Here is a 13,026-nt window from a genome sequence, read left to right on the forward strand (position 1 = left end):
CCAAAAAAGCACTGTTTTTAAAATGTAAACTACTTAAAAAAAAAGAAAGCAGCATTTTTCTTCTGCATAGTAAAGTTTCAAAGCGATATTGAACATTCAGTTGTAAACTTTTGAAAGAACAACCATAACGTTTTGATCAGTTACAAACAACCTCCATTCCCGCAGTGTTCATAACTCTTGAGTTTCTACTGTACTTTTCCCCCGTGATGCCAGAGTATTCAATAGCCTCTGTCACTTCTGCCAGTTCTTCCCTGATCTTCCTTGCTTTCTCTTTCCTACCTCAGGTCCCAATTCAGTGCTGGCTTAGCATGTTTCTGATCTTTCATATGGGCTACGTGTCCCAACCACCTGAGCCGCCTTTATTTTGACGATAGGGTCCTGCTGTGTCAGCTCCCCTACTTTCGGATTTGTTATTTTGTCTTTCCCGGACATGTGTAGCCAAAGGTGGGGAAGAGAAGCCCGCGAGCTGAGCCGCATGACCCAAAGAAGAGCTCTGTGTAGCCGGAAAGCTTCTCTCTCTGACCAACAGAAGTAGGGCCAATAAAAGATATTCCCTCACCCACCTGGTCTCGTCACCACAAAGCACAGACAGCAAGCGCCCCCAACCCCGTCTCCTCCCTGCTGCAGCCCCCTGGTCCACAGGGCACAGCCAGCCTGGCTCTCACCAATACCTGGGCTCCCCCATCACCCCGAGAGGGAGACTCCACTACACCCTGCTATGGGCAGAGCCCCCCACCCCACTGAGGGCTGCCCCCAGCCGGTCCCAGTGGGGCGCACTCCTCCTTCGGGCTCAGCCCTGCTCCCCCGGCCCAGGCAGAGCCGGGGTAGGAACCAATATGCGCGGTGTCTGTGTTTCCCCACCGGACCCAGAAAACAAAAGAACAGCGGAAGTGGGCGAGGCAACGAACTGAAACCAACCGAGTGACCCGTTCCCGGGGGTCGCTCAGCGACAGACGCCGGGGCTGTGCCGCCCCCTCCAGCGCGCCCCGCGCCACGAGGGTGAGTCCCTTACCTGCGGCGGCCTGGCTCTGCGCGGGAGGGGCCGGGCGGGAGAGGGGGACGAGCACTGGCAGGAGGAATGAGGGGCGAGATTGGGTCCGCAAAGCCTTCATGGGCCGATATCGGTGCGCATGCGCAGTGCTGTTCGGGGACGGACCGTATCTAGCAGGAATGGAGGAGAAGGGGGAGTCTTAAAGGGCCAGCGGCCTGTTGTGTATCTTAAAGGGCCAGCACCCACTGCGTCAGAGTCTGGGTGGGGTAGAGTTTAGACACCCAATCTGTGAAATGGGCATAACAGCACTTGCTCTGCCTTGTAAAGCACTGAGAACTACTGATGAAAAGCACAGGGTGTGTAAAAATAGCGAGGAGTCTTTGTGGCACCTTAGAGACTAACCCGTTTATTTGGGCATGAGCTTTCGTGGGCTAAGACCCTCTTCATCAGATGCATGGAGTGGAAATACAGTAGGAAGATGTAGATACATAGTATGTGAAAGGATGGGAGTTGCCTTACCATTTCTAACGAGACAATCCAATTAAAGTGAAGTGGGCTATTATTAGCAGGAGGAAAAATCACTTTTGTAGTGGTAATCAGGGTGGCCCATTTCAAATAGTTCAATAAAAAAAACTTCAAAAACAGACTCTACCGAGAAACTGCAGAACTGGAATTACCGGTAATTTGAAAACTAGACACAATCAAATTAGGCCCGAATAAAGAGTGGGAGTGGATGGGTCACTATATGAACTAAAAACGAATTTCCCCATGCTAATTTTCCCCTCCTGTTACTCACACCTTCTTGTCAATTGTTTGAAATGGGCCACCCTGATTATCACTACAAAAGTGATTTTTCCTCTTGCTGATAATAGCCCATTTTAATTGAATTGTCTCGTTAGAAATGCTAAGGCAACTCCCATCTCTTCATGTAGTATGTATACACATCTTCCTACTGTATTTTCCACTCCATGCATCTGATGAAGTAGGTCTTAGCCCACGAAAGCTTATGCCCGAATAAATTTGTTGGTCTCTAAGGTGCCACAAGGACTTCTCGTTGTTTTTGCTGATACAGACTAACACTGCTACCACTCTGAAACAGGGGTGTGTGTGATTGTAGCACTGCTAAGCTGTATGATCCTGCAGAGGGAGTCCCATTGACATCAGTGGAACTATTCTGGGAATAAAGATTTCTCCCCACTAAAGGTTGCAGGATTGGGCTTCTGTTTTTCACTCTATCTTGCACACAAGCTGTATTGCCAGCTTTGCCACATTAAATGTAAAACAGCTGAAGGAAAGAGAAATTAGGAAATGTATACTAGGGAGAGGAGAGAGAATCTCAACTGATATGTGAAAGGAGTGGGGGAGTTGGTGGAGGTACACCTCTACCCTGATGTAACGCAGTCCTCTGGAGCCAAACAATCTTACCGTGCTATAGGTGAGACCGCGTTGTATCAAACTTGCTTTGGCCCCTCTGCTCCTTGTCCGCTGACGGGCCCCTCCAGAGACCCCCATCCCTAATCATCCCCAGTACCCCACCCCATACCCAACCCCCCTGCTCCCTGTCCCCTGACTGCCCCGACTCCTATCCACACACCCCAACCCCTGACAGGCACTCACCGGCAGTGGCGGGAAGCGGAGCAGCTTGACCCCAGCCTGCTCCACTCTGCCAGGCCCAGGTGCGGAGCTGTGGTTCCCGCCGTCGGTGAGTACGGGGGGCGTCCTTTCCCCAATCTCCCTGCACTCACCGGCAGCAGGAAGCGGAGCACCGCGGTTGGGAGCTGTGTAGGTCAGTGATCCTCAGACAGAGGCTTGGGAACCACAAGTGACTCTTTAATGCGTCTCCTGCAGCACATGATATTTAAACACTGTGTGATTTAATTATTAACCTATCAGGATGCTTTTACTGTGTTATTTTATCAACTACAATTGGTTAATAATACTTAGTTATTTTGCTGTGAGAATTTTGTGTGTGTGTATGAGTGTGTGTGTGTGTGTAAGTGAAACAAGGAATTCATACGACTATGGTGCTCTTGGCTAATGTTGATCAATAATTTTGGTTCCTGAACTATTGAGGTCTGAGTATCACTGGTCGAGGGTCTAGTGACTTGTTCTCTAGCAGGATGTGTCTAAAAGATTCCACTCTGGGTTTTGAGACTGCTGAGACCTTTCTGCAGCTGGGAAAACATTCTCTCAGTCTTCATTGTAAACTTCATTACCCTGATTCAGACTCCAAAACAAACACATATCCAGCTTATCTAGCAGGCCCTGGAAAAACTTGGCTCATTATTTTCCCCATTTATCTAAGGGCAAAATCAGATGCCTTTTTAGAACGGAAAGGCAGTGTTTAATGTCAGCATTCATTGACATTCACACAGGGAATACATATTAAAATGCAGTTCAGGGAAATAACCACATACAGTCTGGGCTGAGCCGTGAATCTGTGAACTTTATCATCACTGGAATTCTTGTAGAATCAGCTACTGCACTTTTGTCCACACCGGCTAATGGTACAGGATTGTGTCTCTGCAGTTGTGTCTCTGAGATCAGAATAGTGTTTCTAGGGCTTATCTGGGTCTTCGAGGACCTAGTGAAAGAGATTTCGGTATTTTTGTAAACCTACGTATGTGTAGATTTGGTGTGTGGATCTGATTCCTTGCAGCTTTACTACTACGTGTCCTTAAAGCAAATCTGAGATGAGAGCTTTTCCCAGCTACAATTACGCTGATGCCAGTTTTGTTTTGTTTTTAAACGAATGTGAGCTTGTATCTAACCATAGATTGGTTTGCCAGTGTGTTGGGCTGATTGAAAAAGGTGCCAGTTCAGCATGGAATCTGTTTTATAAAAGTAAATTGAATGATTAAAAATTCATTATTTTCCCTTAGCTAGTGGCTGCTGTCACTATTTTAAATAAACCGGTAATTGATTCCTCTTTGTTCAGTTCTGAATGGAATTTTTAATGCTGCTGCCAGCTGTGGCAGTATTCATCATGCAATGTCTGGGTCTATGGGGCCATAAAGAGCATGTGACACTCCTGCTAACGGTAATGGGGGCAATACCTAGGCATTGATTAGAAAGTAGAAGCCCTAGCTCTTAGCTCCTGAGAAGGATGAAAAATGATCAGAGACTATACAGTAATAAAGTGTGTTTATCACTGCCCTCTGCTGAATCGTCAAAGCTGTGAAATTGTGTGTCACAGTAGCTGCTGCTGACATTTAAAAGAAAGGGGGAAGAGAGAGTGGTGGAAGTCTCATGCCAAATCTAATCAAAGAGGGCTGTTCGGAATGCACAGAACAGTTGCCTAAAGATTGTGTAGTGCAAAGAAAAACAGCATTTTAAAAACCCTCTTCTGGAGTCCCCTCAGCTCTCTGTCCCTCACTCCTGTGTGGACTACTGGGAAGGGCTCAGTGAACCCAGCCAGCCTGGCCACTGCTATGTAACAGAGTAACCCCCTGTGCGCTTGTCAGAGATTTTCACATAGTTTCAGGAGAAGAGTGTCTGTAAGTTGAGTCTAATGTAATCCGCTAAACCTGTCTTCAGCAACTACTTAATGGACAAGCATAAACTGGGTGCTTAACAAAGGCGGGCCTCCTAGTTATAGGTGGAGCAGAATGGGAATTGCTGTGTTTAGGAATACTTTGGGACAGTCTCCTTAGATGGAATTAAGTTTCACTGTCCTTTATTACTACCACTAATGAAAGAAAAATGAATTGTTTAAAATAGGAATCAAAGCACAATGGTTCACAGCCAATCCAGGAAACGCTCCCGAAGCAGGAGTGAAAGCGAGTCTCAAAGCAGGCAGGACAAAAAGGATGAAAAGAAAAGAAGAAAAAGCAGTAAAGACTCAAAGAGGAGCAGCCTGTCTCCTCCAAGGAAGAAGGCATCCAGGTCTCACAGACGCAGGTCGAGCTCAGCATCTACTAAAGACGGTAAGGGCAGGTGAGGGTGATAGCTACTGCTGAAGGCTGACTTCTCACAGGGTTCTGGGAGCCAACCGGGGGCATATGCACAGGGTGTGCCCTTGGGGGAATACACAGTGCTTAACTTTATACAATCATCTCAACACACACTTCATACCCATTACTCTTGTGTTCTGACACCTCTAGAGCCTTAACAATTTCCAGCATGCAGATCTTTCAGCGTTGTGCCTGTCACAGCTCCATTCAGGCACCCCTCGCTGACCAGCCCTGTGAGGGAAATCCAAGCCTCTGGGTTGCATAGTCCCTGGGTAGTATGAGCCTCGAGGGCCTGAATGGAGTCCAGCCCCTGCCCCAGTCTTGGGATATCTAGGCATACAGGAGGGGTGCTGACTGGTAGCCCCCTCCCACTGTGATAATATAGAAGTATTAGCCCAGTGGGATTTTGCTGTGGCGTTAGGTTGCTCAGCAGACTGAACAAATCAAAACACTAACAACAAAGCCAGAACTGTGGACTGTTGTAGCTTGAAATGCAGAATGCGACAGACTCTTTGGCTGCCATGGAGCAAATGTTCTCTCCAAACCCCCCCTTCTTAATGTGTTGCAGAGAAGAAGAAGGCCAAAGACAAGAAGAAGAGAAAGGCAAGTGCCTCCTCCTCTGAGACGACAAGTTCGTCTTCTGGGACTTCCTCCTCCTCCTCCTCCTCCAGCTCCTCTTCAGCTGATTCGAGTGACAGTGAATCCAAATTGAAAAAGAGGAGACACAGCAAGAAGAAACGAACAAAACAGAAAGACAAAAAGAGGAAGAAGAAAAAAATAAAAAAGAAAACAAAGAAGAAATCAAAGGACCGGCCTAAAGAGGAGAGAGCCACGGTGGAAGGCGTGCCAGGCCCATCACTGGAACAGTGGCAGAAAGAAGCTTTGGTGGAACCTGGCCCAGGTAATGTTCTTGTTTCCAGGTTTAAAAAACTCACACTTGCCCATTTAAAGAGTAGAGAAGTGACACGCCATTTGAGAAAATCCATGCGACTCTCCCACTCATTAATGAAGCAGATTCTTTTAATGTCTCATCCAAGGATCATTAGAAATTGCATGATAAGGAACACTGATCATGAACCGTGGATGCCTTTTCCCTCTTAATTTCAGTGGCCCAACTTGAGCAACCATGAGTATACATGAGGACCCAAATTGATGGTTTTGCTTGTAAGCTTGTTAAAATTGCCTGTGATCTGGGAACAAAAGTTGAAAATGAACGGGTGTACCCACAGGCAATGAATTCATGAAGCACTTGGTATTGGCATTCACGATGTGAAGCTGATAGTTCTCTGCATGTTCCTTTGCTCACATATGTAAAGCCATGAGGAAAGATAAGGAATGAACACAAATGTAGCGCTATCTCTTGCGTCTTGGTCCTCAAGACAGTATCCACCACTGATTTAATGTGCCCCAGATCTTCCAGTGTATCTCATGGGTGAGCTGAGAGTGCAAGAAATACAAAACCAGGGGCCAAATTTTCAAAAACGGCCCAAGTCTCATTGAAACTCAGTGGGACTTCAAATACCTCAGTCATTTGGGTGTGTTGGAAAATTTTACCTCAGACCTCAAATTTGAAATGTAAGGTCTATATGCTCCTTGAGTTTGTGACACTAAGAAAAGCAGATGAGGCTTTGATCCCTCAGCTGGAGACACACAAATCCCTGCTTCAGTTCTCAGAATCTATGATTTATTTGGAAAGATCTTGTTCATGTCAAACTATTATTTATCTCGTCTTTGTGTGTTATCTAGTCCTGGTGAGAACTCTCCTAAGTCTGTTATCAAAGCAGTAGGGGTTATAGTATGTGGTGTATGCTAGGGCTGAAAGAGGATTGGTTTTAACAATAGGTAGTAATTCAGTTTTAATGTGTGGGTAATTATATACATAAGGCAGGCAGGCCACATAGTCTCAGTCCCAGAAGCAGGCCATCTAGACAGAGGAATTGTAATGGAGCCACTGGGGGGAAGGTGCTAACTTATGAAGGTTTGCTGATAAGGGAGGAATCCAAAACCACCTGCTTTGGATAAATGCATTTAGCCCAGCCTTCCCCCGGCATTTCCCCTCTTTGGTCTTAAAGATATTTACAAAGTTTCTAAATCCTCCTTACTGGTAAAAGGAAAGAGAGCGGATGAGGGGGATAAATAAGCAGGGGAGAATAGTATTTGAAAGGAAAATGTTCCAAGCAGAAGTGCTAGCAAGAGGGTTTGCAAAGACAAGTGTAGGGTTAAATGTCTGTAGCGTAGCGGGACCCAGGATGCCTGGATTCTAGTCCCATCTCTGCATTTGGAGCAGTGGTGAGATTTTTAGAAGTGCTCAGCATTGGCCTAACTCTGTTCCCATTGAAATCAATGGGAATTTTATCACTGAGTTAAACAGGAGGTGTGTCAGGCAAATGCTGGGTGCTTTTGAAAATCTCACCCAGTGTGGCTCTGGACAAATCACTTAGCTGTTCTGCAGGCCTCAGTTTACTCGTTAGAAACAGAGCTAGCAATACCCTCCTCAGAGGAGCAGCGTGAGGCTTAAATAGTTCAAGCTTTTTGGGGTAGGTGGCTCTTTGGAACAAGTGTTTTCAGCGGTGCACTGCACAGAGTAGTGCTCCATAATAACTGCGTCATGATCCTCTGGCAGAAGACAGACCTATGTGCACACATTCAAGTATCAGACGTGCATCCGACGAAGTGGGTGTTCACCCACAAAAGCTCATGCTCCAATACGTCTGGTAGTCTATAAGGTGCCACAGGACTCTTTGCTATTCTTATTCAAGTAGCTCATTGAGGTTTGCATTCTAGTTTTGACAGATGAACAAAAGTCCCGCATCCAGGCTATGAAACCAATGACGAAAGAAGAATGGGACGCAAGGCAAAGTGTCATCAGAAAAGTCGTGGACCCTGAAACGGGAAGAACAAGGTACAGTCCCATGGGTTAAAGAGGGTCCTGAAACAATAGCTGAGAAACAGTGCTGTTTGGGAGCATTTGGAGAGGCAGGATTTCCATCGTTACAAGAATTCTAGGGACCAGATCCTCAGCTGATGCTTATAAGCAGAGTTCTGTTAAAGTCTACAGAGCTAGTTGACTCATACCAGCTGAGGGGTAAGTGGAGTAGATAATATTGAGCTAAACAATCATAGTTAGTTCAGCATATCCACTAAGGGGTATATTTTAGGATGAATCACTTGTACCGCAGCAGGGCCCAAAAGGTGCTAGGTGCTGTACACTCACCTAGGAAGACACGGTCCCTGCCCCAAAGAGCTTACAATCCGCAAAGCTTCTGAACAGTGGACAGGAATTCACATCTTGTATTTAAACCAGTGAAACAGTTTGGTTTCCTAGCTGTGTATGAGGCTGGCTGAAGGGTGGAGAGAGATGGGGCAGCAGAATATTTTTAGGCTTTTCCAAAGAGGCAGAAGCATATGCTGGTTTAGCACCAGGTCCTTGCTGTTTATAAAAGCAGGGTTCTCACTAAATCCCTTTTTACCTCCCCTCCAGGGGCAGTCACTCAGCAGCAAGCTCCTGAGCCTTCATTGTTACCTTGCCAGACTCTTAGTGTGAAAGCTGAACACTGTGACCCATCAGGCCAGCTTGAGATTAAAGCTTTCAGGCCCAGACACGAAGGTATAAATCACACTGGTCTCTGCTTGACTAGCAGAGATGCTCAGATCAAAGTACCAGGACTGAAGGAGGGACGGAGAAAAAGGCTTCCTGTGTTAGGCAGACAGGCTGAGACTATTCTTGTTAGAAGATGCCAAGTAAGGGTCTGATCCTGCCAGGTGCTAAGCACGTCCTGTGTAGTGCTGACTGCTCTCTGTTGTTACTGAAATCAGAGGGATTACAGAGCATGGGCAGCCTCCCAGAGCTGAGTCCTTGATGGCCTGTGCTCAGTATGAGCTGTAGAATGCAGCCAAGAGCAGCAGCTATTGCAAGATCTGGCTGAAGCCTTGTTACTCAGGGTGGAGGGTTTTTTCCTCCTTCCACTGAGGGGGAGATCAGTTTCCCCAAAGTAAATGAAATTCTAAGATGTGGTGTGGGGATAAAAGCTGAACCAGCGGATCTGGCTGACAGGTCAGAAAACAGCAAAGCTCGGAACTGTTAGACGTTGCTCCTTCGGCGGCAGCTGCTGTTTTGGATGCTTGCCTGTCAAGTCTGAAGCATCCAGTCCCTATTACAGACAGATCCTCTGGCCAGAGGGGTTTATTTGCACAATTGGGGGCGATTGCCCCTCTGTTCTACCGGCCCACAGGAGTAAAGCAGTAGAAATGACCCTGTTTTCACTAAACTGCATCTTTACAGTGAATAGAAAATATCACGCTGAAGGAAATGGTGTGCGGCGAGCCAGTTCTTAAAATAGAAGGCAGCTAGCAATGCTCAGGAAAGATGTTTGCATGAATGTCAGTTACCCGTAAGGCACATAATGAAGACAATTAAATTCCAATTCTGCATTCAGAGGCTGAGCCCCGCCTATGATTCTGCTACTGGATTTGCTGGTTTGATACCATTCCCCTTCCCTCGCCGCACTGGGTCCTTTCCAGTTCTATTACCAAAGGTCAAACGCTTGTCCGATTACTAGATGATCCAGCAACTTTTATGTGCAGCTAGGGACTGGACTTAAACCTCTGCATTGCCCCTCCTCAGCCATAAAGGAAGCTCTCTGCACACGTTAAATTTGAGAGTGGGAACAACCAACCCAGTTTCCCATTGCTGAGAAAATCCACACGCCGAGTTATAGGAAAATGGGAGATTCTTTTTCCTTAGCATGTGTCTTCCCTGCAGCACACTAGCCTGCTAGGCTTGATGTGCAGCATGCCTGATCTCTAGGGAATGCTCAGTGTGGGGCTGGGGCTTGCCTAAAGCCCGGCAGATCCTACCTCATGGGAAGGCTGGGAGAGGAAGCTTGTTCCCAATACATTCACTACACGGCATCGTTCGAAGAAGCGTATTGAAGCAGGACTTTGCTGGTTTTAATCCTGCAGGCAGCGTAATGGAAAAGGCTGCAAAGGCCATTTACCGAGGGTTGGCTAAAGCCCGACTCACGGTGTTCTATAGTGGAGCCGCCCTCATCTTTAAAACAGACGACAGCGTTACACCAGTCAGTGGAGTTACACCAGATTGTCAGAGCAGCACCTGGCCCAAGCCCCAGCATGTGATGAGCCTTTTTGCCACTGCAAAGCTGCCACCCTCCCAGAGATTGGGTGGGACACCAGGCTGCAGCCAGCCTGGGCTGGCAGAGGCCCTGGACTCTGTTCTGGAGCACATGCTCACACAGAAGGTGCTGCTGGTGTTACCTCTCAACAAGTCCAGCTTGTTGGACGTCTTCTGATGCAAAATACTGTCTCCCTCAGCATGAAACATTAGCCGTGTGGGCGCGTGAGGGAGGTGATCTAGTCACTCCTTCAATGGGGCCAGAACCCTCATTGCACGTTGCCTTCTGCCGCTGGGGAAACAAAGCAATGTGTTGCTGACAGCTGGTAACTGGATGGCTGATAGACTTTACCGGTTGTGTTGATGTGCTTCTGTTACAGGCTTATTAAGGGAGATGGAGAAGTACTAGAAGAAATTGTCACCAAAGAAAGACACAAAGAGATTAACAAGGTAGACGGCCTTTGTACTGAAGACACATTTTGGAGCCAGCAAGGCCCTAAGCTGGGTTTGTAAAGCAGAAAATATGGGCTAGAACACATGCCTGGGGGGCAGGAGAGCTGAGTTCTGCTGACTCGCTGCGTGGCCTTGGGGAAATTGCAGCCTCTCTCTTGGCTTTTCCCATTTGTCAAACGGGGAGAATAAATCCTACCTAGCCAGGATGGAAGTGGGTTTGATCACTCACATTGGCAGAGGCCTTTCAGCCTCTCACAGGTAGGTGGTATGGAAGCACCAAGCATGATTCTTTGGGAAGACTGGCCGATAAGTGCCTGTTTGTCTGTTCCTTCACAGCAAGCCACCCGAGGAGACGGCCTGGCCTTCCAGATGAGGACAGGGATGCTTCAGTGACAGTCCAGATGTCAAGTACATCAGGAAAGGTGGTTTTCTTGTTCTGCTCACTGAGACACTAATCTGCCAAAGCAGACAGCTCCCCATTCTCCCTGCACTGACGAGATCGGTGTCTGACACAGCAGGATCTTTACCCTTTGCACATGTCCTGTTCTGCTGGGTCCATCTATTGCCTGGAGGAGGGAGTGACTTTGATGGCACCTCCCCTTTAGCCATGGCTTCCCTTCTGCCGGTCCATGCAAAGTCCTTAAGACCTGACCAACATTGCTCTCAACCTGGTGGCTTTCTGAGGCTCAACCCACTGCTGCTCAATGATTGAGCACATGATTGTCAGGCAGTGAGAATCCCATCAGGGAACTCATGGGTGCCATCAGCACAACAATGCTGAGTCCCCGGAGGAGACAAACCGACCCAGTTAACACTACGTTATCTTTAATACACTTCCTTGATGGTGATTCAGATTCCAAGCTCTAAGGCAAATGCCCAGGTACCAGGCGGCCATAACCCGCTGATATTGGGGTGACTGCCACAGTGCTCCCCTGAAATGAGGCCACCTTGAATCATTTTTCACAAGTGGTTGCTATGTGCCTGCTCTTTGAATGACTATTTGCCCTGTGTTTACTTCAGTGTTTGGTTGGACAGAGACACATTCATACATTGCCCCAGCTTTGTGCAGGCTGCAACATTAGGTCCACATCCTGCAAGGTGCCTTCTCTCACTGAGCCAGTGAGAGGTGAAGGCACCTGGCATGGTCCAGGTTCAAGCTAATTAGCACTGGCTCCCTTGATGGCAGGCTGCACCGGGAGCTCGGCTGCTGTACCTGCCAGTGGGTTAAGTGTAATGGGCAGGGGTTTGCGCAGCCTTGCTCATGTCCCTGCACCAAAGCGATGCCCCTTCCTTGCTCTTTGTCTCATCACTGTACGAAGGTGCAAGGGGCAGGTTTGGTTTGTTAGTGAAATTGGTCTTTCAGAAGCAGAGGAGCCCAGGAAAACTCAGTCTTCTGACCCCCTCCCCCCCCAACATGGTGAATCTGAAAACTTGTAAAAAATAAACTGGTTAAATCAATCCAGCAGCCCAAGTTATTCTTTTATGTGCCAGTGTGAATGGCCGACAGTTCTACAAACCAGCCTGTGTGCGTGTTTGGGCTGATACCCGAAGTTTTGCAGCGAACGCTCGCCCCATGCTCTGCACCCAGTGGCTTGCTAAGGAAAGTAGAGTAGGTCAGAGCTTTGACCTTATGCTACCACAGCTGAGCAGCGACAGCTAGCGAAGTGCAAGACCTAGAAAGTACCAAACTGACTCCCCCTAGAGACGCCTGTTTTACCTGCTTACCTTGGTGACTTCGTAGTTTCCTTGGTCCCTTTACTCCACCCTATTGAACAGATCCCACCGCAGACTTCTTCAGTCACTTGGGTCTGATGCCTGTTGGTGGAAAGTCTTGTTCTGAACTGTAAAATCACCGCCTGTTTAAAAGAAATGGTCCTTCTGTATGGTTTGAACTAGTTTTCGTGTGTTACTTTTCTAGCCTCAGAAAAGGACTGGAGGTGTTTGACTGTGGGAGGCTGATCACGTATATAAGGATTCAGCTAGTCTGCTGGCAGGTCTCCTGTCAGTGCCTCTTCCTGTTCCCTTTAATGCAGGCCTCCTCCTCTAGTAGCTGGGGGTTAGGCACATGGCTCAGGTGGAGACAACACACTTCCCTTTCATAAAGGAGCCAGTTATGGCACAAGCCTCCCTGGGCTCATACGTTTAACAAGGACACTCACAGCAGCCAGGATGAGAGGGGGACAAGCCTGGACAAACAGGTAGGTGTCGAAGGGGGGCTGAGCCAGGCAAATCTCTGCCTGTACTGAACAGCAGAGGGTGCAGCTCTCGAGCCTCCCCCTTTGGAAGGGTCAGGGTAAGGCAGCAGCGCTGACAGCAGGCAATGTGTGGGAATGAGAGACGGCCCCTGAGCCAGCCTGACTTAGGCATTTCCCCAGCTGCATTTACTGGCAGCCAGTTCAAGTGAAGCACCCACATGCTGTTGGGTGTCTCCCTGTTCTCCACTCTCACTCCGCTGGCTGTCGTTGATTCACTTACCGTGGCCCATCATTTCACTCACA

General features: G+C 47.9%; 1 protein-coding gene across 2 annotated transcripts; it reads left to right on the forward strand.

Moving 5' to 3' along the window:
• Nucleotides 1-848: 848 nt before the first annotated feature.
• ARL6IP4 (ADP ribosylation factor like GTPase 6 interacting protein 4) lies at nucleotides 849-11,986 on the forward strand. 2 transcript variants are annotated; one of them, XR_005589606.1, is made up of 7 exons: nucleotides 849-999; nucleotides 4,712-4,917; nucleotides 5,513-5,845; nucleotides 7,729-7,846; nucleotides 8,426-8,551; nucleotides 10,456-10,525; nucleotides 10,865-10,924. XR_005589606.1 is itself a non-coding variant. In XM_039505385.1 (6 exons), exons 2-6 carry the CDS (start codon nucleotides 4,725-4,727, stop codon nucleotides 10,919-10,921), a joined length of 771 nt encoding a protein of 256 aa, XP_039361319.1. In that variant the 5' UTR covers nucleotides 849-999; nucleotides 4,712-4,724; the 3' UTR covers nucleotides 10,922-11,986. The 2 variants fall into 2 exon arrangements, 1 of the variants encoding a protein (XP_039361319.1); XM_039505385.1 differs by lacking the exon at nucleotides 8,426-8,551 and having other exon boundaries at nucleotides 10,865-11,986.
• Nucleotides 11,987-13,026: the final 1,040 nt, after the last annotated feature.

The sequence above is a fragment of the Mauremys reevesii genome, linkage group 18 (assembly GCF_016161935.1).
Source record: "Mauremys reevesii isolate NIE-2019 linkage group 18, ASM1616193v1, whole genome shotgun sequence".
Taxonomy (NCBI): Eukaryota; Metazoa; Chordata; order Testudines; family Geoemydidae; genus Mauremys; species Mauremys reevesii.